This window comes from Ornithodoros turicata, chromosome 2 (assembly GCF_037126465.1).
Source record: "Ornithodoros turicata isolate Travis chromosome 2, ASM3712646v1, whole genome shotgun sequence".
In the NCBI taxonomy this organism is placed as follows: Eukaryota; Metazoa; Arthropoda; class Arachnida; order Ixodida; family Argasidae; genus Ornithodoros; species Ornithodoros turicata.
Genome location: NC_088202.1, coordinates 59,506,478 through 59,529,801, shown reverse-complemented (window position 1 = coordinate 59,529,801; position 23,324 = coordinate 59,506,478). Strand labels below are relative to the sequence as shown.

The following is a 23,324-nucleotide window of genomic DNA, read 5'->3' as shown; positions in this document are numbered from 1 at the left end:
CGCAGCCGAACACCCCTTCCCATAATCCTCTTCTTCCCTCGATGTGCATCGTTTTCTTTCTTCTAAAGTTTGTTTAGCGAGCCACGCAAAACGTGCCTTCATCCTTAGGTTTTTCTTGCAGGTGCAACAAGGCAAAGTAATATATCGGAAAAGAGATTTTTTTTCGCTACAACTGTCACAGCTTCTACTGTATACCAATAGGGATGTTAAAGTCGACTCTCCACAGACAAGGTTGCGCTTCCGCTTTGTGATGTTCCAGCGCCTTGATGATTTCCTAATAATGAATGCACAAGTGCTGTCTTGCCTGATCAGTCTCTTTCACTGTGGGGGTACGTTGTGGTACTTGAACTTGGTAATACAAGAAAAATCGAAATTCGCCTTTAATGCAAACAAGTACAACAAACTTATTGACTGAAAGCGCGGAGTCACAAACCACACATCACCCTCAATTTCATTGCGTGCTATGACGTTCTTTCGGTTTGTAACGACATCATTAACGCCAGCGCAAAAACAGCAAGCGGGCTTCACCTCGCGCTTCTCAATGTTAGGTGAAGCGTGCTTTACAGTGCTGACATACAAACAGCAAGTTGGTGTTGTAAATTTATTACCTACACAGTAAAAATATTTATGTGATTACACTATCTACTTTCTGGGTTCAAAAATTATAGTCTAAAGTTGAAAACGCAGTGATACGAAAAACTACCAATTTCGTCCACCAGAAACGTGAAACTCCGAAAAAACAGTTGCGAAAAATACCTTCCAACTTTATATTTAAAAAAAAGCTATAAGGCCGCACCACAGCGCCGCATTTCGCGATTTTTCTTTGTATCTTCACACCGCTTACCTACCATCAAACACGTAAGTAGGATCATTTCTTTTTATTATTTATATATTTTTGTATAGAAAAGTTATGACAGCAGCATAGATCCCGTGAGCGTGAGCGTGAAGTGGCAGGAAGGAAACTGTCATTGTATGAGAAGTGTTTATGTATTGTACATTTAAGCACTTATTTTACTTCTTACCTTTCACCAGCGTATTGTGTCAAGCCATGTTGTATTAATTTGGAACTTGTTCATTTTAGTAGCCAGAGCAGCTGCTACACAGTGAGAACATAGGCTGTGTGTGTGTGTCTTTTCCACCGTGCCCCTTGGTTTTCCTCCCTGATGCTACACATGTTAGGGATAGGTTCTAGAACCGGTAGTTCCATCAAGTGATAATTGCTTTTCAGGGGATTATCATGCTGGCAGATGAAACATATGGTTTAAATTATTTGGTGGACAGGAATTGCGTAGCTTCACACAAAAACTACTACTACTACGAAGTAACAGTAGTTTCAAATCCAGCTTTCTTGTGTTACTGACATTATCACACAAGATGTAGTATCCACTATGATCCTTTATATGGGGCTACGTACAGTGCAATCAACAGATACTATTTAAAAATCTGTGTTTCCTACTGTGTTGAAATGCGGTAGTTTGTATCGGAGAGCCATAGTGAAACACAGGCAGCCAAGGACAGATTTTTGATGCCCTCAGGAAACTTGGAAGCCGCGTTTAAACAACAAGTGGTTAGAGAAATCCAAGACAGATGCCCATAGCATGCTCGGCGCCAACCATTGTCAGGAATGATATGGTTACCGCTTCTGATTCGAGAATATAATGACATATGCACTCTGCAGCAGAACTTGATCTTGCGCTTGTGTTGTTGCCTCGACGACAGAGTACAGTTACGTGGCGTCCATTGCATTTCCGGTACCCTCAGAATTTTCTGTGCAATGTGAGAAAAACTCACTACTATAGAGGTCTTGAGTGGTGATATGGGTGAAAGTGGCAAACCAGATCATGTCACGGGCACCATGATGGGAATTTACGTTCTTAGGCTGGAACACATAGAAAGGACAAATTCATACAAAGCCTCAACACTGGCCTCACACAAGCCTCAACACTGGTGCGGCCTATGCGCGGAGCGTCCGCATGTCCCATAAGACAGTTCCCATAAACTTGCTTTTCTTGTTTCCTAGCCTCAACTACCGCTAGGCTGCCTCTTGCTTTTCTTTGGCGGCGGGGAAGCCATATGGCGCCATTCCACGTGCCACATCATGGACAAAATTTTGCGCCAGGACGCAAAGAAGTGAGGAAATATATACGTCACTGCAGGAGAAACTTGTGGCTTTGTACTCACTGTTCTGCTATCGGGAAAATTCAGCTATTTATTAAGTGTCGCCTCAACATATTTCATAAATGAAGTCACATCATTTGCACTTGGTCCTCAACCGCACTAGTCGGGAAGTAGTTTCTAGGCGACCAGAGCAAACGACGGCGACGAAGAAGAAAAGAAACAAACTAAGAAAAGAAGAGGACAAGAACCGCGACTTCTTTGAGGTGCGCCGTGTCTATCAATGCTCGCCAAATGTAGTTGCATTTTTATATTTCTGCATAGTTCTTTCAGAAATTAAGAAGAAGAATGAGGAGCATCCGCTTTGGGAAAAACATTCGAGCGCACTTCCTGGCCGTGTGGTCAAATAAAGGTTTGCCCTCGTTCGGCAGAACACATTTATCCTTTGAACGCTTCAGGGGAAAAAGTCCTGCACTGAACGCATTTCCCCAATATTGGTCTGGGGAAACGTGATAGGAAATTTACGTTTAAAACATTTAATGGAAGGGGAAGGGAAGCGAAACGAAATGGGAAAAAGAGATATAGGCACATTATTTTTCAAATAAACACGGCATGAAAATATTTCCTTTTGTCAAATACAATTTATTACAGCGTCCCTTTTCTACCTACTACAAGTACTATTCGGCTGAACTGGAACGTTTTTCCAAATGCTTAAATGAATATTTTTCATTTGATTTTGCTGCCTCCAGGAGGCGGCGGTTTCCCTTTGCATAATCATAAAATATATCTATAAGGTCGCATTTTTATTGGTCCAGTAAATTTCATTTGCATTGTGCCCAGTACTGCGTGAACTATCACAAACTATGGGTTCTGTGGGGAGCTGTTACTGATGGGCCCTGCCACGCCTTCCTCAATTTTTTGACATGTCTTGGATTGGGTGAAGTAGATTGTGAGGGACCGTATCAAATCCTTGAGACTCGAAAGCTGAGTGTTGGGTACGGAGGGTTCTAATAATAGATGAGAGATTGTCTACAGTATCTTCATGTGGCTCAACGTAGCTTTGATTGCTCGTTTTAGCTATCGCTCAATCTTTGGCGTCGATGACGCAAACGAAAAACTCAAGTCGTGCGGTTTTACTCCGACTTAGTCAATTTCCGGACATTTGATGTCCCTATTACACCTTCACCCGGACACCGAACGGAAGCATTGTATTTCCGAACTATTCGGGTGAAATCCCTATTTATAAATCCAGCAATACTTTATGTAACCCTTCTGGCTTCTTCCCAGGCTATGCCGCTCTGGAGCATTGGGATGACGGAGGGTCGTGGTGGCTGCACCTCTGCTTTCGCACGATGAGACAGTCATTCCCCATTGTGCTTGCTGGTGTAGTGGCCGGAAGTGAAGACATTGACGACCGGCCCCAGCGCCTGAGCTTGGCTCGTTGGCGCGTGGCTACGCATGCTGTTTTAAAAAAAGAAGCTCTACTAAAGCGTTGGAATAAACATATCGACCCCCGCTCTGCCTGAGTCCCCTTCACTGGTGACCCGAACAAAGCACCAACAACCGGACAGCTTCAGGAATGAACACCAGCGGGGACGCGAGCAACCCTCCTTCGGAGCCCCAGCGCCAAAACCATCGTACTCCATGGGTCATGTTGCTGTCCGCCTTCCACCCTTTTGGCCTCGCAACCCCAATATCTGGTTTATCCAAGCGGAAACCCAGTTCCAACTGGCCGGTATTTCTTCCCAGCTGACGATGTATCGGCACATCATCGCCGCGCTGCCGCCCGACATCGCCATGGAAGTTTTCGACGTCCTCCAGTCTCCTCCCGCTCAAGACCCGTTCACAACGCTCAAGTCAGCTATTATTGAGCGCACCACCATGTCTGAGCGTAAGCGCTTACAGCAGTTGCTGACGTCTGAAGAGCTTGGCGACCGTCACCCAACCCAGCTCCTTCGCTCTATGGAAGCCCTGCTCGGTGATCGCGCGCCCGCGTTCGACGCCAATGTGCTCCGGGAGCTCTTCCTGCAGCGTCTCCCTCCGCAGGCACAGATGATCTTGGCCCCCGCCACCAGCCTGCCACTTCAAGACCTGGCTCAGCACCCTTACAAAAACAGTTTTCACCTTTTAGTGGTCCTCTTATGTACTTCTTTTATACCATGTCACCTTTCTATGGTTTGCTCCTTCCTTTGTACCCGGTATACAGACAGTCTACCTACCTCTTGTGCTTTTCCTTTAGCTTTCACCGCTGTGGTCGTTTTAACGACTTGGTATACAGACTGTTGGTAGACCATTAATGTACCACTACAACAGCGCTTTCATGCTGTTCATTGCGGATGGCAATAATTTGGAATGTGGTTACTGATTACATTACACTTTAGTGACATTAATTTGACCTTGACCGCAAGCTCACCTGCAGTAAGTTTGTACAAGCGACACGTCAGAAAAATAAATAAAATCTTATATTCACTAAGAAAAAAGTACTAAATTTCTGATTAACAGTTGTATCGCAAATAATTCTACAATTAAGGGACTGCAGATGTTTATGCAATGGGGCAGCATCAGTGAAATCCACAGAAATTCAAGCATCACAGTAAGTGGAACAATTCCTAATACCAACATGTTAAGAGTCACGGTTACGTAATGACATGAAACAAACAGGAGATTGACACAGCAACAGCACACTGTAAAAAAATAGTCGTGAAAAATACGGGCATATCGCCGCGGGCGCGATCCCGTGTTTTCAAATCACGCGCGTTTCCTGTTATTTCGCGGGGGAGGAGGTGTCTGGGCATGCGCACTGGATCTGCATGGCCTCCAGCAACCGGCACATGTGTGAGGAACGCAAGCGTGCCCCGACTGTCAAAATCGTCAAAGCCAAAGCTGTGCCTCACTCGTGGGCTTTCGCAATAAGATTTTGAAGGTATGTGAACTCTTATTATGTCCTTTATGCTGTCAGCTTTTTGGAATAAAGGGAAATATGCGCCGCCGTTGTGTGTTACCAAATACGTAGTGAATGGCGCCTTCTTCAACGGAATGTTGTCGCCTTCCGCTGTGTTCTCACTTGTCACACTGTCCATGTCGTAGCCATGCATGTTCTTAAAACTTTCTTCTCAAACCACTAAAATGAGCAGTGTGTAACATTCTGGAACTAGTGGATGGGTGTGCGTTCATTCTCGTGGACATTTGAAATAGGCCGGGGTTCACCAACGCCGGTTAACGAGATTGAACGCTCAACCGAGATTGAGTACCCTTACACCTTTTTATTAATAATGTTAATTCGGGACGCAAGATTTATTTTAAATGCTTGTCAGTGCTGTCGAAAGAGAGTTGAATCGCACTTCCAAGTCGAGGGACCCTTGATCTAGTTTAACCGACGTTGATCGAATGAGGCCATTGTGTACAGCCGTCGTTCATATAGTTTTAAGTGTTTGCACTATTTATGAGGCAAATATCACCGCTCTATACAGAATGCATGAAACAAACATGTGGATTAAACAGTAGCAGAAATATTGGTAAAATAGTTGCCGAGACGTATTTTTCCTTGTTCCGTATACGCTTGAGTATATCTTCGTTGTTAGCACCAAAAGCGTTCGACGACATCGCCTGATATGAACGGGTATCAAGTTACGGCACCGCACTGATGGCACACCAGCAAGCAGAGCCCGCTTTGAATGGGAAGAATAACGTTTGCGCGTCTCTGAGTTTAACGAAAATCTGACGAAGGGCACGATATAATGTGACGCGTTTCGTTAGCTGAGCGGTGTTTGCATGAAGTGATAGTGTTGCAGCACAATACTTTTTTTTGCTACACAGCTTTTACTCTGACGCAGACAACACCTGTTCCTTTTCACGCATATTCCTCTATACGCCCTTTTTTAATACTTTCGTGGACTTATCTCTTTCTCTATTTTATTACCAAACAGGGTCTGGGCGTATACAGACAAGAAGCAAGCCGCAAACGAGTATGTTCCCTTCTGTGAATGCAAGCTATCTCAAGTATACCTTTATGACTATCAAAGGCACTTCCAAATACATTCATCTATGCATAACGTATCTGTGTCATGTACCCAAGGAGACTGGAATGGAAGCCGCAAACAAGAAAGTTGCTGCAGCCCATATAGGGCTCCAGTGATGAACATGGCTGCCCAGGAAAACATATCTTTGTGTTGAAGCCGGTCTGTGCATATTTTAATGAAGACTATGAGGTCTGCACCTCGTTCCACACTGTAAGTTCTCATGCACCGTCTTGATTCTGAGAGTTCTGTGATAATATGATCATTGACACATTTATTGGTGACACACATGAAAACGAAAATGTCAAAGATCAAAGTAATATGATTGATGTCTGAAGGTTGTATCAGGGCGGGGTGAATGAACTTTAATTCAGACACGCAGTTCTAAAGGCAGCAACTAGGCAATCACAGGCGATTTTCTCCATTGTCTCTGTTTCCGGTCCATCATTGATACGGCAAAGTGCAGAGAAAAATTTTGCAAGCAGTAACGAGCGCACAATGCTTTATGGTTATTTTTTTATTATATATTTTGTTTGTGTTTAATCTTGCATATTTTCTTGTGTCTGATGATTATTATATGAGAGTTCAACTGTTTGCATCACTGAGTGAGGTATCCAATCTTTCTTTAGCACAAAGCTGGCCAGACAGCTGTGGAGTGAGGGCCCCCAACACCATGCCTCTGCTATTGGTATGAGGCTGGCTATATGGCTTCCATTTCTTGGAAGTTTTTTTTTACTGCTATTGGCACCTTGCAGTGGTCATTTCTTCTTCTTTGTGTAAAACATATTTCTGTTTTGTGCAACTGAAAGAAAGTATGCTGTCACAAAACAAGGATCTGTGCTGCAGCTGCAACATGGGCTCTCAAAGCATTTGCAGTCACTGCAATAGATTTATGTACATCTATCTCTCTTATAGGGTCATCACTACTACACTTCTCAGGCATTGTTCTTCCCTTGGACAATAATAAAACGCTAACTGCAAGGAGCGTGGAGAAAGGATTGGCGCTTCAGCTCGGAGTGTATTTCAACTACGATGTGCAGTGCCTGCCACCAACGTTTCTTATGTTACAATCCATGCAATGGTATGCGTTCTCATGTATTACACTCATCGTATCATAAATCGTTATCACGTAGTCGACAACTACTCCGCTGTATTCGTCCTTGTATTGTTCATTCTTACCGTGGGGTGAGAATAAGTTTCACGGTCATGTGTTTCAAATGTTTCTTTCTTTTTTTTTTTTTTGTCTTTCGATTCCTTGGTTTCACAGATACCGAAAAACCTGCTGCTGCTCTAGGCAACGTGGTGTTATTGGCAAACTTGGTTGTGATACATTGACTTGTGGACAGCTAGGTTTGCAAATTTTATTGTGCCAGTTCCTGGTGGCAGAAGAAAATTAGTGGCCTTCTCTAATTCATGAACAGATGGCCGACCTGCACATGAAGCTTTGAAGGCAGTTCAGCACCTGAGATGCTATAGCATGAAAAATTATGATTGTTGAAAAATGCCCTCCTTTTTATTTCACAGCTATTTTGGACACATCAGCACTGAAAGAGGAACAAAGCGCCCCAATGGTAATCAAGCTTAAGTAGCATACCTGTTTGCGTTCTGTCACTCATCTGCGAACTGGGGTAAAGTTGAAAGGTAGGTATCCCATTAGCCCTTTCTTAGTCTGCAATTTGGTGCTGATTATTTCTGTTTGGTCTACATTTCCCAAAATGTCATACTTTTGACCGTTAACCATTGTGCTTTTGAGGCCCTATTTGTGAGTCTTGGTATTGTTCCTTGCATCTTCTGCATGCGTTTGTTAGGATAAGCTGAATACTACAGCGCACAACACAAATACTTCTGTGCTTTCACGTACTTTGTCCACGTATGTGCATTGTGCTTTTTAAAGTGCGCAGATTCAAACTGTGTGTTGAGCACTTCAGTTAATACATAAATATGTCTTGTCTTTTCGTATGTCTTACACTCAATGTTCTTAATTTCATGTTTTGTTCCGATTTCAGGAGCCATTCCAAGCTGCTGTGCTGGAAAAAGCTACTGCACTGTACATTTCAGTGAATATATTGCTTTATGAACACATAACATGTGGTGTGGGTGTCTGATAATGATACAGGCCAAACACTATTTCATGAAATGATAGACAGTAATTTTTACAGGCTGGTGCATGTTTCTATAATACAGTATCCAATCATAATAATGGTTAGCCATTAAACAACAAGAACACGGTCCCATCTTTTAGCTCGGGTTAACACGTAATGTAGGAATACAGCGGCATGTGAATTTCACGATTTTGTGTCATATATCTCGAAAAAACTTTTCAGTCTTTTTCACTGTGTTCACAATTAATACAGCTGCCATGCATTTAGAGTTTTTTTTTTTCTCAGGGAATATTGTTTGCAGTGCAGCTGGCACTTGTCTGTAAACTGCCTCACATCTTTCACATTTGTGCGCCTGTACAGTTGCAATATCATTTTTAGAACCACAAATTTAGAAAACGGAGAAGAAATGGAGGGGCCTGGCCCGCCCAGGGTATCCCTGGTGGGTAGACTTTGGCCAGACAGTGGGTAGACTTTTAGTCACCAAATTGTCGGTAGACGTTCTACAGGAAGGTGTGTTCCAATTGCCCATAAAAAGGTGACGTGGGTGGTAGACAGTCTGGATACTTTCTATACACAGTCTCATGGCTGGGTGATTAATGTTCTACCCACTTCCTGTAGAAAGGTGATCAATTTTTTTGTAAGGGCAGGCGGACAAGATCATGGAGGTCGTCGGCCCCGCCGTTGCTTCCCTCACTGACCCCCCTTCACCATGTCCGCCCCGTCAGCATGGTCGCAGTGCGCCAAAAGACTCCCTGAATTCCCTGCTAGACGCGCTGCTTGAGGACGTATCCGTGCTCCGCCAATGCGTGGCTGCCCTCTCTCAAGCTCACGGGCAATCCCGCTCTCCAACAAAGTCTCGCCGCCGCCGCTCCCGCAGCCGTCACTTCAGCGCTCGTCGACGGTCGTCTTCACCGGCAAGCTCAGTAGCTCACTCAGCCCCTCTTTGCTGGTATCACGCCCGCTTCGGAGGCCGAGCTGAGCATTGCACTCGGCCGTGCGGCTGGTCGGGAAACCCGCCCGGAGCGCACTGACGGCGACCAGCGGCTCCCCGGATTCCTATTCCCTCCGCAGTCGCCTCTTCTACGTCGTCGATCGTGTCAGCAAGACTCGCTTTTTGGTCGACACTGGAGCTGAAGTCAGCGTTTTGCCCGCCACCGCTTCTGACAGACGTCGTCCTTCTATCTTTCACCTGACAGCGGTCAACAACACGTCCACTCCCGTTTACCGCCACAAAGTGGTTGACCTCAACCTCGGCCTGCGACGAAGTTTCCCTTCGCTATTCCTGGTGTCCGGCGTCTCGCAAGCCGTTCTCGGAGCGGATTTCCTCCAGCGTTTCGGCCTGTCTGTGTGTTTTTTTAAATGTAATTTTGTTATTATTATTATTCTGTTATTTTCGTTTTAAATTGCGGGTGAATTAGCATGAGTTTAGTCCCGGACCCTTCTGCTCGGAAAAGTAGGATCACTAGATCCCCGCCCCCCAGGGAGAGGTCCCGTAGTGCTGGATTAAAAGAAAAGTCCTGCTGGGTCACAAGCTGGGTCACAAGTCCACAATGAAACTTATCAGGTGGTGGTAAAGGAGGTTGAGGATTCTGGTTCACCTTCAGAACAACAGGCTAGGCCTGTAGAGGTAAACTCGGGTAGGACCACCCAGACCATGTTAAAGGGAGAGGGAGATGGTAAGAGTAAATCAGGGTCCACTACTGATCTGCGGGAGGGAATACATTACCATCCTCGTTAAGAGTGACGAATGGGGAGAGTGGCCTCTCGAGCATCGACTAAGGGAACTTAGATCAGGTTACATTGGCCATATACACTCGTTGACAGTACCTAAGAGAAATGCCCTTACGGCTATATTTTTGGAATACGAGGCAATGGTCAGACAGTTTGAGTTGATGCATCAGGATGCCTCCTCTCAACTGTCGTTATTACGTGAGGTCACTAAGAAGGGTGATGAGGCTCAGGCTGAGTTAAGTGTTGAGGTGAAAACCCTAACGGATAAGGCTGCAGCTCACGAGGGTGCTAGGGTGCTCGCAGCGAGACTTTTTCATGAGTCGCAGGAACTCGTCGAGGACCTTCATAAAGCGAATTCGGAACAGGAATATGCCTTGGCAATCCTTCGATAGAAGCTTACGGCGGCTACACAGAACGTTGAAGGCATGAAAGAAAAAATTGCCGAGCTCGAAGGTCACGTCGCAGCGAGCAAAACGTATGCACAAGTGGCCAAAGAAGTGGGGGAGCGGTTGGCCCGGGAGCCTGTTGGGGAACCCCCTGAATCATTTGTACAGTTCAGATAGGCCCGAGGACATCAAGATAGCGTTGCGAGAGAGGTATAGTCCGGAGGAGATTGGGATACCCGATGCAACCTTAACTGCAATGCGAAATGGGGGCATAATCGTTAGGTCGAAGCTTCGTAAAGGTTTAGAGGAACTCATGGGGCGAGTAAATAAAGACGAGTGTCTGGCTGGCCGCTTGCGGGCATCATTCCCTAGGAGTATAAACCCCCGAGCACGGATTACTGCAGACCAGTTGCTGTCGGTGATCAATCTTAAAAATGGGCTAAGCATTAGTGCAGAGGATTTTAAAATACTTTATGAATACTCGACACGCAGTGGGAACACTTTTGTCATTGAAGCCACGTGTGATGTTGCGAAGGCCTTGTGCTCGTTGAGGGAGCTATACACAGGGTGGTCCCGTTGCTTTGTCGAGGAGCACGTCGTGGTCAGGGCCTGTAGGAAGTGTTTAGTATATGATCACGCGACGGGAAAGTGTCGGGAAGAGAGAATCAGATGCTTCCAATGCGGGTAGGATGACCATTTTGTTAGGGATTGTAAGATACCGCGGGGTAGCGATGTCTGCAGGGCATGCCAGATGGCGGTTGCGACGAGCGGACAGCGACTCGATGTGGGCCACCAGTTTAATACCCCTGATTGCCCTATTTATAATTACGAGAGGGAGCGTATGAAGTATAGAATTTGGCATAGTTAACTTTGTTCTTTTCTTATTATTACAATTTTTTTATTGCAACTTACTATTACCATATTTTCACGCGTTAGCCGCGGCTTATGCGCGAATTTTTTTTTCGCGGACGCTCTGCGGCTTATCCACGGGTGCGGCTCATGTGATGGCTATTTTTCCCTGGTATTTTCCCCATACCCCGGATTAAACGAAAGGGCTGACAGTGCCTCATGTTTTTCGGAATAGGACCGCCCTGCCAGTGCACGAACAATACCGAACATGGGCGGGTCTACATTCGAGTGGACTGACCTTCGGCGAGTACGTCGGTTCTGAGTACGGCGTCGACGAGCGTTGAGAGTCTCTATTGATTTTGTTTGTGCATCACTGGTTTAGCGCACAAAGCGGTCGCGTCGTATTACCCGCGGCTTATCTACGAGTGCCGCTTATCTGCGAAAACATTTTCAAAATGTATCGAAAAACGAGTCCTGCGGCTTATCTGCGGTGCGGCTAATACGCGTGAAAATACGGTAAACTAAAATTCTTACAAATTAATGTGGGAAGGGGTAAGGTTGCGATAGATGCAGCTATTGCGTTCGGATCTCGGGAGGGGGTCAGTATTGTTTGTTTTCAAGAACCGTATTTGGTCAGAGGGCAGGTTTATGGTGACTTTGGTAGGGCTATGTACTCTGTAGTGAGGCTGAGGCGAAGGTGGCCACCGTCATTGGGGACATTGAATGTGACATGTTCCCGTTGGTTATGGAAAGGGATGTTGTGGCAGTAGATTATCGATGAATAGAAATGGTCGGAGCCATGGCTCCTATATGTCCTTGCCTGGATTGGGGGTGGTGGTGGTTAACGTTTACGTCAGCCCCAGTTTGGGCTTAGGCGGGGTCTTAAATATCATAGCTGGGATTATAACACAGAACAAAGAGTATCCCATTGTAATAGTTGGGGATTTCAATGCAAAAAATGTCGTTTTGGGAGGGGCTATAAATGATAATCGGGGGAGTGAACTGGTGGACTTCATCTTGGGTCATAACTTAGTTGTTTTGGGGGAACCGGGACCATTGGCCACATTTAGTAGTGCTAACGGCGAATCATGGATTGACATCTCACTGGTTACGGATAGGTTTTCTTCGGCTTTCCGAGACTGGACGGTGCATGAGGAGCCATCGTGTTCAGATCACAGGTTTATCACATTTGTTGGTTTTCATCAGGATGATGGAAGGATAATCAGATTAACCAGGAAAGGACTTCATAGAGTCAAGGAATCCATCCAAAGGGATGAATGGTTTACACTGATTTGTAAGAGACAATTACGTGACACGGAGGAACTAGAACAGGTGGCTACCATTACTCAAGGTAGAACTGAACGTTACCGTCTTAGAGAGCTGCGGAGGATTAGACAAACACATAGGGCTGTACCGTGGTGCACAGATCACTTGACGACTTTCAGGAATAGAGTTAAGGCTGCCAGGCGTCGATACCAACGGTCTAGAAATGATGTGCGTTTGGTATATAAGAATGTATACTTTGGTCTCTTTAAGGAGTACAAGCGCAAGATTATTGAAGCAAAGGAGGCATACTTGAATGAGGTCGTATCCGCAATTGGAAAAAGAAATAACTTCGGAGAACCATACAGAATGGCTTGTGGAAAAAAATAACATAATGTTGTTATTCCGCCAATAAGGAAAGCAGATGATACTTTCACCGATAATTTCGAGGAGTCAGTGAGGACCATTCTAGAAACCCATTTGTACCGCATAGAGGGGTGAGTGAGGACATAATGGACATCTACGACGAAGGGTCTGTAGACGGTGCTTTCTCTGAAAGAGAGATCTCAGTCGCTATTGGTAGTTTTAATAGAAAGGCCGCGACTGGTATGGATTACATTAACATCAATATTATTATGGCCCTGCAGAGCTCTCATGCGGGATTTTTGAGGTGGCTGTACTGCCAATGTTACCGTTTGGGGGGGTTTCCACGAGCTTGGAAAATAGGTAGGGTGGTGTTGATCCCTAAGAGGGGTAAAATACCGGTGGACCCAGTGGACTTCAGACCAATCAGTGTGCCTTCTGTGATGGGGAAAATTTATGAAAAGCTACTTTTCCGACGGCTGGATTGGTTCTTGTCGACTAGTAATTTCTTTCGGGAGGGGCAATATGGCTTTTTACACGGTAAGTCGTGCACATTGGCGTTGGCTCACGTAATTGAACGGTTACAAAGATCTAGGGAGAAGGATAATTGTGCGGTATTACTTGCATTTGACATAGCCAATGCCTTTACCAATGTCATGCCGTCACTGGTAAGGAGAGAGTTTACTAATATGGGATGTCCAGTTAACTTGGCCTCTGCCATCGGGAGGTTTCTCATAGACACAAGGTATGCTGTTCGACGGCTGGTGGGGCGGTTGTCGTTGGTCCAGTTCTGGGTTGTCCGCAGGGGTCACCCCTCAGTCCCCTTATCTGGAATGTGGTTGCGAATGGAGCCTTAGACATTCAGTTTCCGCCTGGGGTCACTGTGTACTTGTACGTAGATGACATTAACTTAATAGTCGAGGACACGGCACGAGCGGGAGTTGAGTCGAGGGGGCAGATGGCTGTGAATCAGCTTCTGGACTGGGGTACATCAGTCGGAGTGGCACTCAATTCAGATAAAACTAGGGGACATGTAGTGGCTAAGGGTGATAAGTACCAGAGCCGGCCGCCAACTATCCGTGTACTGTGACGTAGTGTTGGGTTCTCTAGTACCATTGGGGTTTTAGGGGTAACCGTCGATTATAGGTTGACGTTTAACCAGCACCTTGATGATGTACGATAGAATGTTACAATTGACTTTGGATCTATTCCGTTTGGTGCGTGGGGGTGGCCGTAATTCCTTTTCTCTGTGTGGGGCACTATATGTTGGGTGTGTTGAAAGGGTGGCACTTTATGCCATAGGGTCCTGGTATCGTGAGTTTAATAACTCCCACATGACTAGGAAATTGCAAGCCATCCAACGTATCCCATTGATTAAATGAAGTAGGGCGTACCCGGGTGTACCTAACATGATATTGCCAGCATTAGTTCATACATTGCCGTTAGACTTAAAGGACTGGGAAGAGGCTATGTTTTTCAGGATTTGGCAGGCTAGGGTGGACATCACGGTGGGAGATAGGAATGTTGGGACACGAGAGGTAGATTATCCTTTGGATGTATGGCGACTTCATCCCCTAAATTGCTGTTCCATTTCGGTGAGTGAGAGATGCCGTGCCCGGTGGGTATAGTTTGTTTACTGACAGGTCAAAAACTTTACAGAACGTTGGGGCGGGGTTTTGTATATTGAAGGATAATGACTTATTTGGACAGGGTCGTCTCAGTCTTCCTTCACATGCCAGTATTTTTGAGGCGGAGCTGGCGCCAATGTTTGCTGGGGTGTCTTATCTGGATACGCATCGAATTAGTGAACCGGTGAGGGTTTACACAGACAGTCTTTCCTTATTGGAAGCCTTGGCGAATCCCATACATGGGAACCCTCGAGTGCACGTACTTAAGGAAATAATTCGGAAAATTATGGGACGCATAAGGGTAACGTTTTACTTCATCTACTCTCACACGGGTGTCGATGGTAATGAGATGGCTGATAGGATAGCGAACCTGGCCAGACAGGCCCCGGTCACCTGGGACCCGGGGGTGTCAAAGGTGATTCTTAAATCCTGGATCAGAAAGCGGGCAATGGAAATGTGGTCTGGACGCTGGCAAAGGTATTGTCATTGGGTGAAACACTGGATTCCGATGATTACTAGTGAGCCGGGGTTTATAGCGGACTACCATCTTACACAGTTGGTTACCGGGCACGGAGGTTTTCCGGCGGATTTGAGGGCAAGGGGTCTTCGTGATTCAGGAGTATGTGGTTGTGGGGCTTTGGTTGGTGACGTTAGTCACTACGTGTTTGACTGTCCTTTAAGACCGGTTCAGAGGGCGGCTTTGGGGACACTGCTTGGTGGGCCACTTCTTCCCTATAAGTTATTTTTTCTCATACGAAATGATAGTTGTTTGTCAGTCTTAAAACAGTTGGTCGAAATAGCAAATGCACAGTAGGATGCCTTCATGGTGTCGGGTACGGTACTACCGGGGACTTCGGCTTCTGGGAGGCGGGCGGTTGGACGTCACGTTGTCGGGGCCACTGTGTCAGCAGGCTTGTCACCAGGTTGGGAGTGGCGGCGAGGGCTCCTGTTGTTAGAGGGCCAGGTAGTTGGGACCCAGCAAATTGAGAACCCCATTTTGGTGAGTTCGTTGTGTTGTACCCTGAGTCTCGGGGTGTTGTGCGTGCACTTCGCACATTGTGCGCTTCAGCGCTCGGTAGACGCCTTCCCGCCCCCAGGGAGTGGCGTGTCTGGGTCCAGTGTTGTCTAGTGAGTGGCCCCGGATCGGGTTGTCAGTCCATGTGGTCTTCCGGACCTTTCTCGCAGGTGTGTCTCTCGGGGTCGGGTTCCTAGGTGGTGGGTCATGGACACGCTCATGTTCTGAGTTGGCCGTGCTGTGCTTTGTGCTGTTGGGTACCGGGCTGTTTTTGTGGTTTGACTCATTGAGTCATTTCTTGGGATGGGGTTGGCCCACTGGTGGTGCTCCCTTGCCTTGCACCTTGTATGATGGGTTCTTCTGTAAAGGATTATGGTTTGTTCCCCTACGGGCCGTGTTCGATGGCCGCTGTGTTCCCGTGAGGGGACACAGTTAGGAACCGAGCGGACCGTGGGGTGAGCAGGGTGGAAGGTCGCCATTATCAGCTATTGCTCAAAGTAGGATCCCCTACGGACCGAGTTCGATGGCCGCCGGGTTCCCGTGAGGGGGCACGGTTAGGAACCGAGCGGTTCGCGGGGTGAGGAGGGTGGAAGGTCGCCACCATTAGCTATTGGTCAAAGCACGTTCCACTACGGAGCGAGTTCGATGGCCGCCGGGTTCCCGTGAGGGGGCATGGTTAGGAACCGAGCGGTTCGTGGGGCGAGGATTCCGGACTCGTGGCCCGATCTGGTCTTCTGTGGGGTGGTGGACCGTAGTGTTCGTTGACATGGGAAATGATAGTGGCCTGAATTAGGTGGTGAAACTATGCCACCGACCGGACAGCGATTCCCGCCTCTTACTTCGTTATATCAGTTTTTTTTTTATTTTAAAGTGGTATGAAGCCTTTGTGTTCAGGGGGCTCATGCGGGGGACTACTCTGGACTGTTGGGGTGAGGTTTACACCTGTTTCATGGGAATCATGAATGAGTATCACGACTGGCCCCGTCCCCCGGAAGTTATGGACCGCGACTTCACACTAATCGAGCTAAAGGCAGCGTTGAAGCTTGTGAACGCCAGCTCGTCCCCTGGGCCCGATAAAATCACCTATGCCGCCCTACGAAACCTTGACGAGCGGTCACTCCAAGCTCTCCTTCATGTCTATAACACGTCTTGGCAACAAGGATCTTTACCACATACATGGAAGGAGGCCTTGGTTGTTCCCATCCTGAAACCAGGCAAGCCCCCAAATGCCCTATCCTCCTTTCGCCCGGTGAGCCTGACAAGCTGTATGGGGAAACTGATGGAGAGAATGGTTCTGCATCGCCTCGACTGGTGGCTCGAAAAACGACATGCGTTCCCTCACGAAATGGCTGGATTTCGTCGCCACCGAAGCTCCATGGATCCAGTTCTCGACCTCGTCTCTACAGTTCAACATGCTCGAGCCCATCGACGGATCGTCCGATCGGTCTTCCTCGACATCAAGCGCGCCTATGATACCGTCTCGCACATTTGTGTGCTGCATGCCTTGCGCTCGTTTGGAGTATCCGGTCGGCTCTTCATCTGGCTCCAAGACTTTCTTACGGACCGAACTGTCGCTGTCCGTACGTCCCAAGGCCAAAGCCCTCAGCATCCTGTTCCCCAAGGAGTCCCCCAAGGAAGCATTCTCAGCCCGACACTGTTTAACGTGGTGATGGCCGGCCTACACTCAGTAATTCCTCGCAAAGTGTCGTTCTCCGTGTATGCAGATGACGTCGCCCTTTGGACAGTAGGAAAATCACGCCCGGCTCTCCAGCGCCGCCTCCAGCTCGCTTTAAACAATATCCATACGTACCTGACGCACCTCGGGATGGACCTTTCACCCGAAAAGTGTGTCGAGCTCCCTTTCACGCGTAAAGCTATGGCCAATTTCCCACTTTGGCTTGGCTCAAAGAAGCTAGAACCAGTACGCTCTCACCGCTTCCTTGGCGTGGTAATCGACTCGGACTTGCGCTGGGCTCGGCACATTAAACACCTTGAAACTAAAGTGCAGCGATGGCTCCCCGCAATCCAACATCTTTCTGGCCCAGGATGGGGCTGTGATCAGCGTTCCCTGCTCGCGGTTCACGCGGCATTGGTGAGGGCAACTGTGCTTTACAGCCTTCCTATTCTGCACAGGATATCAACAACTTCATTAAATACGCTTCGGTCCCTGTTTGCTCGAAGCCTTCGTCGATGCCTCGGAGTTCCACGAATGGCTGAAACACGACAAGTACTGGCTGAAGCTGGTGAGCTCCCGCTTGAAGTTCTCCGTGAACGGGAAACGGCTCGGCACTACCTCCGTTTGCGTGCTCACATTCCCCGCCACCCACTACTCAAGAAAATTCGATACCGCCCTGGAAGCGACTTCTATCGAGTAGCGCAGAGGACACGCCAGACTCTCACTGGCTTCATAACTAAGGACACTATACCGCCGGAAGCCCCCTGGTCTCTCCCGGTACCGCCCACGTTTGTACGCCTCCCAAACCTTCTGCAACGAAGAGATCAGGTCCCCCCTCAAGTCCTCCGAGCCCATTTTCATGCTCTGGTAGACGAGAAGTTTTCTACGTTTACGGCAGCATATACTGATGGCGCATCCCGAAACAACAAGTCCGCCTCAGCCTTCGTCATTCCATCCGAAGGCGTCGTGCACGGAAGACGCCTTTCACATCCAACCTCCTCCACAGCTGCGGAACTCTATGCCATCCTTTTCTTTCTACAACACATCGCTGATTTTCCACCCCGGGAATGGGCAGTCTTTACAGACTCCAAATCTGCACTTCAAGCAATTGAAACTTCCGGCATACGAGGCCCATCCGCACCCCTAGTCACCGACGTGTTAATGGCTTACCACACTATCTACGCCGCAGGCCACAGGCTCGTTCTCCAGTGGGTTCCAGCCCATTGTGGTGTCGTGGGGAACGAGCAGGCCGACAGCGCCGCAGAAGCAGCACTCTCGTCTCGGAACCGGACCCGTATTGTTCTGCTCAGAGGAGACCGCCGTTCAATTCTGCGACGTCTAGTGACACCCCTGGCTTCCCGCCAACGGACAACCGACATTCTTCCCCCCTCTATGTTGAACAGAGTTGATCCCATGCTCGCTTTCCGCATGCCACGAAACACATCTCGTCAGGATGCTGCATTAATCCACCGCATGCGCCTCGATGTGGCCTTTACAGCTCAGTGGCGTTACCGCTTGAGACAAATTGATTCTCCCACCTGTTGCCACTGTGGTGCTCTTGAGGATCTGGAGCACATTCTTCTTCATTGCCCTCACTACGAACCTTCCCGAATCACACTCTCCGAGTCTCTTCGTCAGCTGGACTCTCGCCCTTTCTCCCTACCGAAATTGCTTGGTCCCTGGCCCAATCCAGCCCAGCAACGCTCTGCGCTCAAAGCTCTTCTGACATTTCTGGACACCATCGGACTTCGATCGTTATTGTAAAGGGGCTCGTTATTTTATTCCCCCCATTCCACCAAGCACTGGGGTAGAGTATCGCCTGTTGCGATGAAACTCCCCACTCTCCTAGGCCGAAAATAAAGTTGTTGTTGTTATGAATGAGTATTGGTAACGTTCGGGAATAGGTTGTCGTCTATAGTAGTGAGCATTGTGGTAGTAACCGGTTGGTATAGATGGTCGTATTGAGGGAGGGAGCTCTACCCTTGTGGGGGGGAATTATGTGGGTTGTTGATGGTCAGTGGCTCTGTCTCTTTTGTTACAACATGAGTTAGGATTGGGGGTTCGGGCAATATAGTCGGCGTTGCGGGCGGTTCGGTCTCCCTCACTCGTGGGTGGTTACGCGTAAGCTGCAGCCCGTGGGTGGGGGGGCGGGACGTCCCCGCCGTTCGTGCTGTGTCCTCTTCAATGGTGTAGTTATACGGTGACATATGGTGACGACATGTATCCTCAGTCGCTGTGTCCGTTTCTGTGGTGAGTTATTCGGTAATACATGGTGACTACATGTATCGTCGGTCGTCCAGACAGTTGTCACGCAGTGGGGTTTGTTAACTACTCGGTCCCGGGGGTGATGCCCTCAACGGGTGGCCGTTATATACTACTGCCACTACACTGGACTATGCTATTGTGCCTTTTGTCGCGGGGGGTCGGGTCTCCTCTTCTGGTGGTTGCGCGTGAGCTGTGGCCTGTGGGTGGGGTGGGCGTGAGGTCGCTCGCAATTAATGCCAGTTTTTTTCTTACCAGGCCGTTACTTAGGTTAAATTTTTACTTGTTGATACCTTATAATAAGCATTACTTTGCTTATTAATTTTTACTATCCCGCCGTTTTACTATTGTGCCGTTTTTGTCGCATTTGTTTACTTTTTCAGGCCTTCCCGGATCCCTTTGAGGACTGGTTTTCATTCGAGGTTACGTGGCATGGCACCTGCTGGGTGGAGGCTGGGGCCGGAGGCAGTCATGTTGAAGTTCTAACTAAGTTTATATAACCGGACGATAGCCGGAGGAGAAGACTATCCAATACTTTTTTCCTTATGGCACTTTTTGTTTACTACTTGAAAAATGGAAATTAAAGCCGTTGTTTGCCTGGTCTTTTCCCCTGGTTGTGGTCCCGCTGGATTGTTGGTAGGGGTGATTCCTATCTTATTCCTATTTCGATGCTATCTATTTTCTGTCCCGTATTCTAGTATCTTCTTTTTCTCTTAGCTTTCTCTGTCTCTTTCGGTGCTCCCCCCTGTGATACTTCGTGTGGTACGGGGGTGGGCACCTTTCTTTCTTCTTGTCCACTGGAGATGTCTGTGAACGTTTTCTGCAAGTTGTTCGTAGACACCACCACCAGTCTCCGGGTACAAGTTGCGCCTGCCGTTTCCCCAACAATCTCTGTTGCCGCTACAACTATGCCCGCTATGACATCTCCGTTTGCTGACGTTCTTCGGGAGTTCCCCACTCTCACCCATCCACCTGACTGGACGCGCCCTGTCGCCCATGATGTGGTCCATCACATCGATACCTCCGAACCACCCGTTTTCGCGCGTGCTCGACGCTTAGCCCGTGAAAAGCTGAAGATCGCTCGGGCGGAATTCGAGCACATGATCACCATCGGCGTAGCCAGGCCTTCTTCCAGCGACTGGTCTTCCGCCTTGCACATGGTGCCCAAGAAAACGGGTGATTGGCGCCCTTGCGGCGACTACCGGGCCCTGAACCTGACGACCACTCCTGACCGCTACCCGTTACCCCACCTGCAGGATTTTACAGTAAACCCCTATGGTGCCACCATATTCAGCAAGACTGACCTCATGAAGCCGTACCATCAGATCCCGGTCGCCTCTGAGGACGTCAAAATGCCGCTATCACGACGCCCTTTGGTCTGTTTGAGTTTCTGCGGATGCCATTTGGTCTACGGAACGCGGCTCAAACATTCCAGCGTTTCATCGACTCGGTCACGCGGCGTCTTCTGTTCGTATTTGCCTACATTGACGACTTGCTCGTGGCCAGTTCGGCCCCTGAGCAGCACGCCCAACATCTCCGTCTCTTGTTCCCCCGTTTGGGTGACCACGACGTCGTCGTCAACGTGCAGAAATGCGAGTTCGGCGTGAGCTCGACGGATTTCCTCGGTCACCGAGTCTCCAAAGATGGCATTTTCCCTCTTGCCAGTAAAGTGGAGGCTATCTCAAACTTTCCGCGGCCTCAATCCGTTCGGCAGCTCCGCCGCTTCCTCGGGCTGATCAATTTTTACCGCCACTTTATACCTCACTGCGCCGCCATCCTTCGGCGTCTGGAGACGCTTCTCTCCAAGTCCTCTCGTGGTGCGCACGCCTTCGCGTGTCCCGGCTTTTGAGAAGATTAAGGGTGACCTCTCCTCCGCCGCTCTGCTTTTTCATCCCAAGCATGACGCCCCTACAACCCTTATGGTCGATGCCTCGAACTTCGCTGTTGGTGCCGTACTCCAGCAACAGTTCGGCGACTCTTGGCATCCCATCGCCTTCTTCTCGAAGAGTCTCAAGTCCCCGGAACAACGGTATAGCACTTTCGGCCGCGAGCTTCTCGGTGCCTTTCTCACCGTTCGGCATTTCCGGCATTTTCTTGAAGGCCGCAAGTTTACCCTTTTGACGGACCATTAGCCATTGACCTACGCCTTTCGATCCGCCAGCAGCAAGCATTCTCCACGCGCGATCAGGCATCTTGCCTTTCTGGCAGAATTCGGCAGCGACATACAGTTCGTCAAGGCCTCGCAGAACTGCCCGGCTCACGCCTTGAGCCGTTCTTCGTCGCTATCTGCGCTCTCAGACGAAGTCTCGCCGGAGGCTCTGGCTTCTGCACAAGCACTTGACGACGACCTGCGCACCTTTCGAGAACGTCAGTCCTCCTCCCTTCAGCTACAAGACGTTCCCCTTCCTGGCTGCACGCTGAAGCTTTGTTGCGACGGTCGCCAACGCCCGCTCGTTCCCCTGGCGTCCCGGCGTGCAGTCTTCTCGTCCCTGCACGATCTGGCTCATCCTGGCATCAAGGCTACCTAGCGACTCATCGCGGAGCGCTACGTATGACCTTCCATGCACCGCGATATCCGCGCCTGGGTACGAAGTTGCCTCGCTTGCCAGCGTTCCAAGGCCCACCGGCACACCTTCAGCCCTCTGGGCACGTTCGCCACCCCTGATGCCCGCTTCACCACGGTTCACCTTGACATCGTCGGCCCGCTTCCCTCTTCATCAGGGTACCGCTACCTCTTCACCGCCGTGGACCGGTACACCAGGTGGCCTGAGGCTGCGCCCATGGAAGACATGTCTGCAGAGACCGTCGCCGCCACCTTTCTGGCCACCTGGGTGTCCCGCTTTGGCGTACCGTCTTGGATTACCACCGACCGTGGACGGCAGTTCGAAAGCCGCCTGTTTGCCTCCGTCACCACGCTCCTTGGCACCTCCAGGCTGCGAACCACCTCGTACCACCCTGCATCAAACGGCTTGGTCGAGCGGTTGCACCGGCAGCTGAAGGCCTCTCTCACCGTCCGTGACGACCGCGCCAACTCGGTGAACAACCTCCCACTCGTCCTTCTGGGCATTCGAGCCGCCCTCAAGCCTGACCTCGGCTGCAGCTCTGCCGAGCTTGTCTATGGCTGCGCGCTCCGGCTCCCGGCTGAGTTCTTCGCCCCCACTTCTCCAGCCCTGGAGCCGTCACAATTCCTCGAGCGCCTCCACCGTGCTTTCGCGACTCTTCGCCCGGTGCCCGCACGTTCCTATACAAGCCGCCGCCCCCACGTCCCGCAAGACCTCCACACGGCCTCCCACGTCTTCCTCCGCACGGACGCCGTGAAGAAGGCGCTCCATCCGCCGTACTCCGGTCCGCACCCCGTCCTCCATCGGTCCGACAAGACCTTCAAGATCTCCATCGATGGCCGGGTTGACACTGTCACAGTGGACAGACTCAAGCCCGCCTACGTCGAGGCTCCCGTCTCCTCCTTAGGTGCTGATCCCTCATTCCCGTGCCTGCATTCAGCCGTCAACTGCCCACCGGCCGCTCCGCCTATTGCGTCTTCCCCTACGCCTCGGAAGACTGTCACCTGGGGTGACAGCTCCTCGCTGTCTTCAGCGCGGGGGGGGGGGGGGTGCTGTAGTGGCAGTGACGACATTGACGACCGGCCCCAGCGCCTGAGCTTGGCTCGTTGGCGCGTGGCTACGCCGGCTGTTTAAAAAAAAGCAACTACCAGTTCTACCAAAGCATTGGAATAAACATAGCGACCCCAGCTCTGCCTGAGTCTGCTTCACTGGCTTCGTATGGAGTTTGAGGAATCAGACAGACCTGGGGGCTTAATCGCTTCATCGTCGTTACAGTCGTTACGGCCCTTCGTTAGCTCGTAACGCGAGCAAGCGATTAAGCCCCCTGGTCTGCCTTTTTCACCACAGTTTGAAATGTA

The 23,324-nt window shown here is 49.2% G+C and overlaps 2 protein-coding genes and 1 long non-coding RNA gene across 3 annotated transcripts; all 3 read left to right on the top strand.

The window, feature by feature from the left end:
* Positions 1 to 3,759: 3,759 nt before the first annotated feature.
* Positions 3,760 to 4,404, top strand: LOC135384698 (uncharacterized). Its single transcript, XM_064613887.1, has 2 exons — positions 3,760 to 4,258; positions 4,355 to 4,404. Exons 1-2 carry the CDS (start codon positions 3,760 to 3,762, stop codon positions 4,402 to 4,404), a joined length of 549 nt encoding a protein of 182 aa, XP_064469957.1.
* Positions 4,405 to 4,901: 497 nt separating this feature from the next.
* LOC135383576 (uncharacterized) lies at positions 4,902 to 8,232 on the top strand. The gene is made up of 7 exons (XR_010419944.1): positions 4,902 to 5,038; positions 6,042 to 6,080; positions 6,191 to 6,344; positions 6,761 to 6,819; positions 7,047 to 7,212; positions 7,656 to 7,772; positions 8,138 to 8,232. It is a non-coding gene; the product is annotated as an uncharacterized LOC135383576 (long non-coding RNA).
* Positions 8,233 to 21,966: 13,734 nt separating this feature from the next.
* LOC135384697 (uncharacterized) lies at positions 21,967 to 23,100 on the top strand. Its single transcript, XM_064613886.1, has one exon. It carries the CDS (start codon positions 21,967 to 21,969, stop codon positions 23,098 to 23,100), a length of 1,134 nt encoding a protein of 377 aa, XP_064469956.1.
* The last annotated feature ends 224 nt before the right edge of the window (positions 23,101 to 23,324 follow it).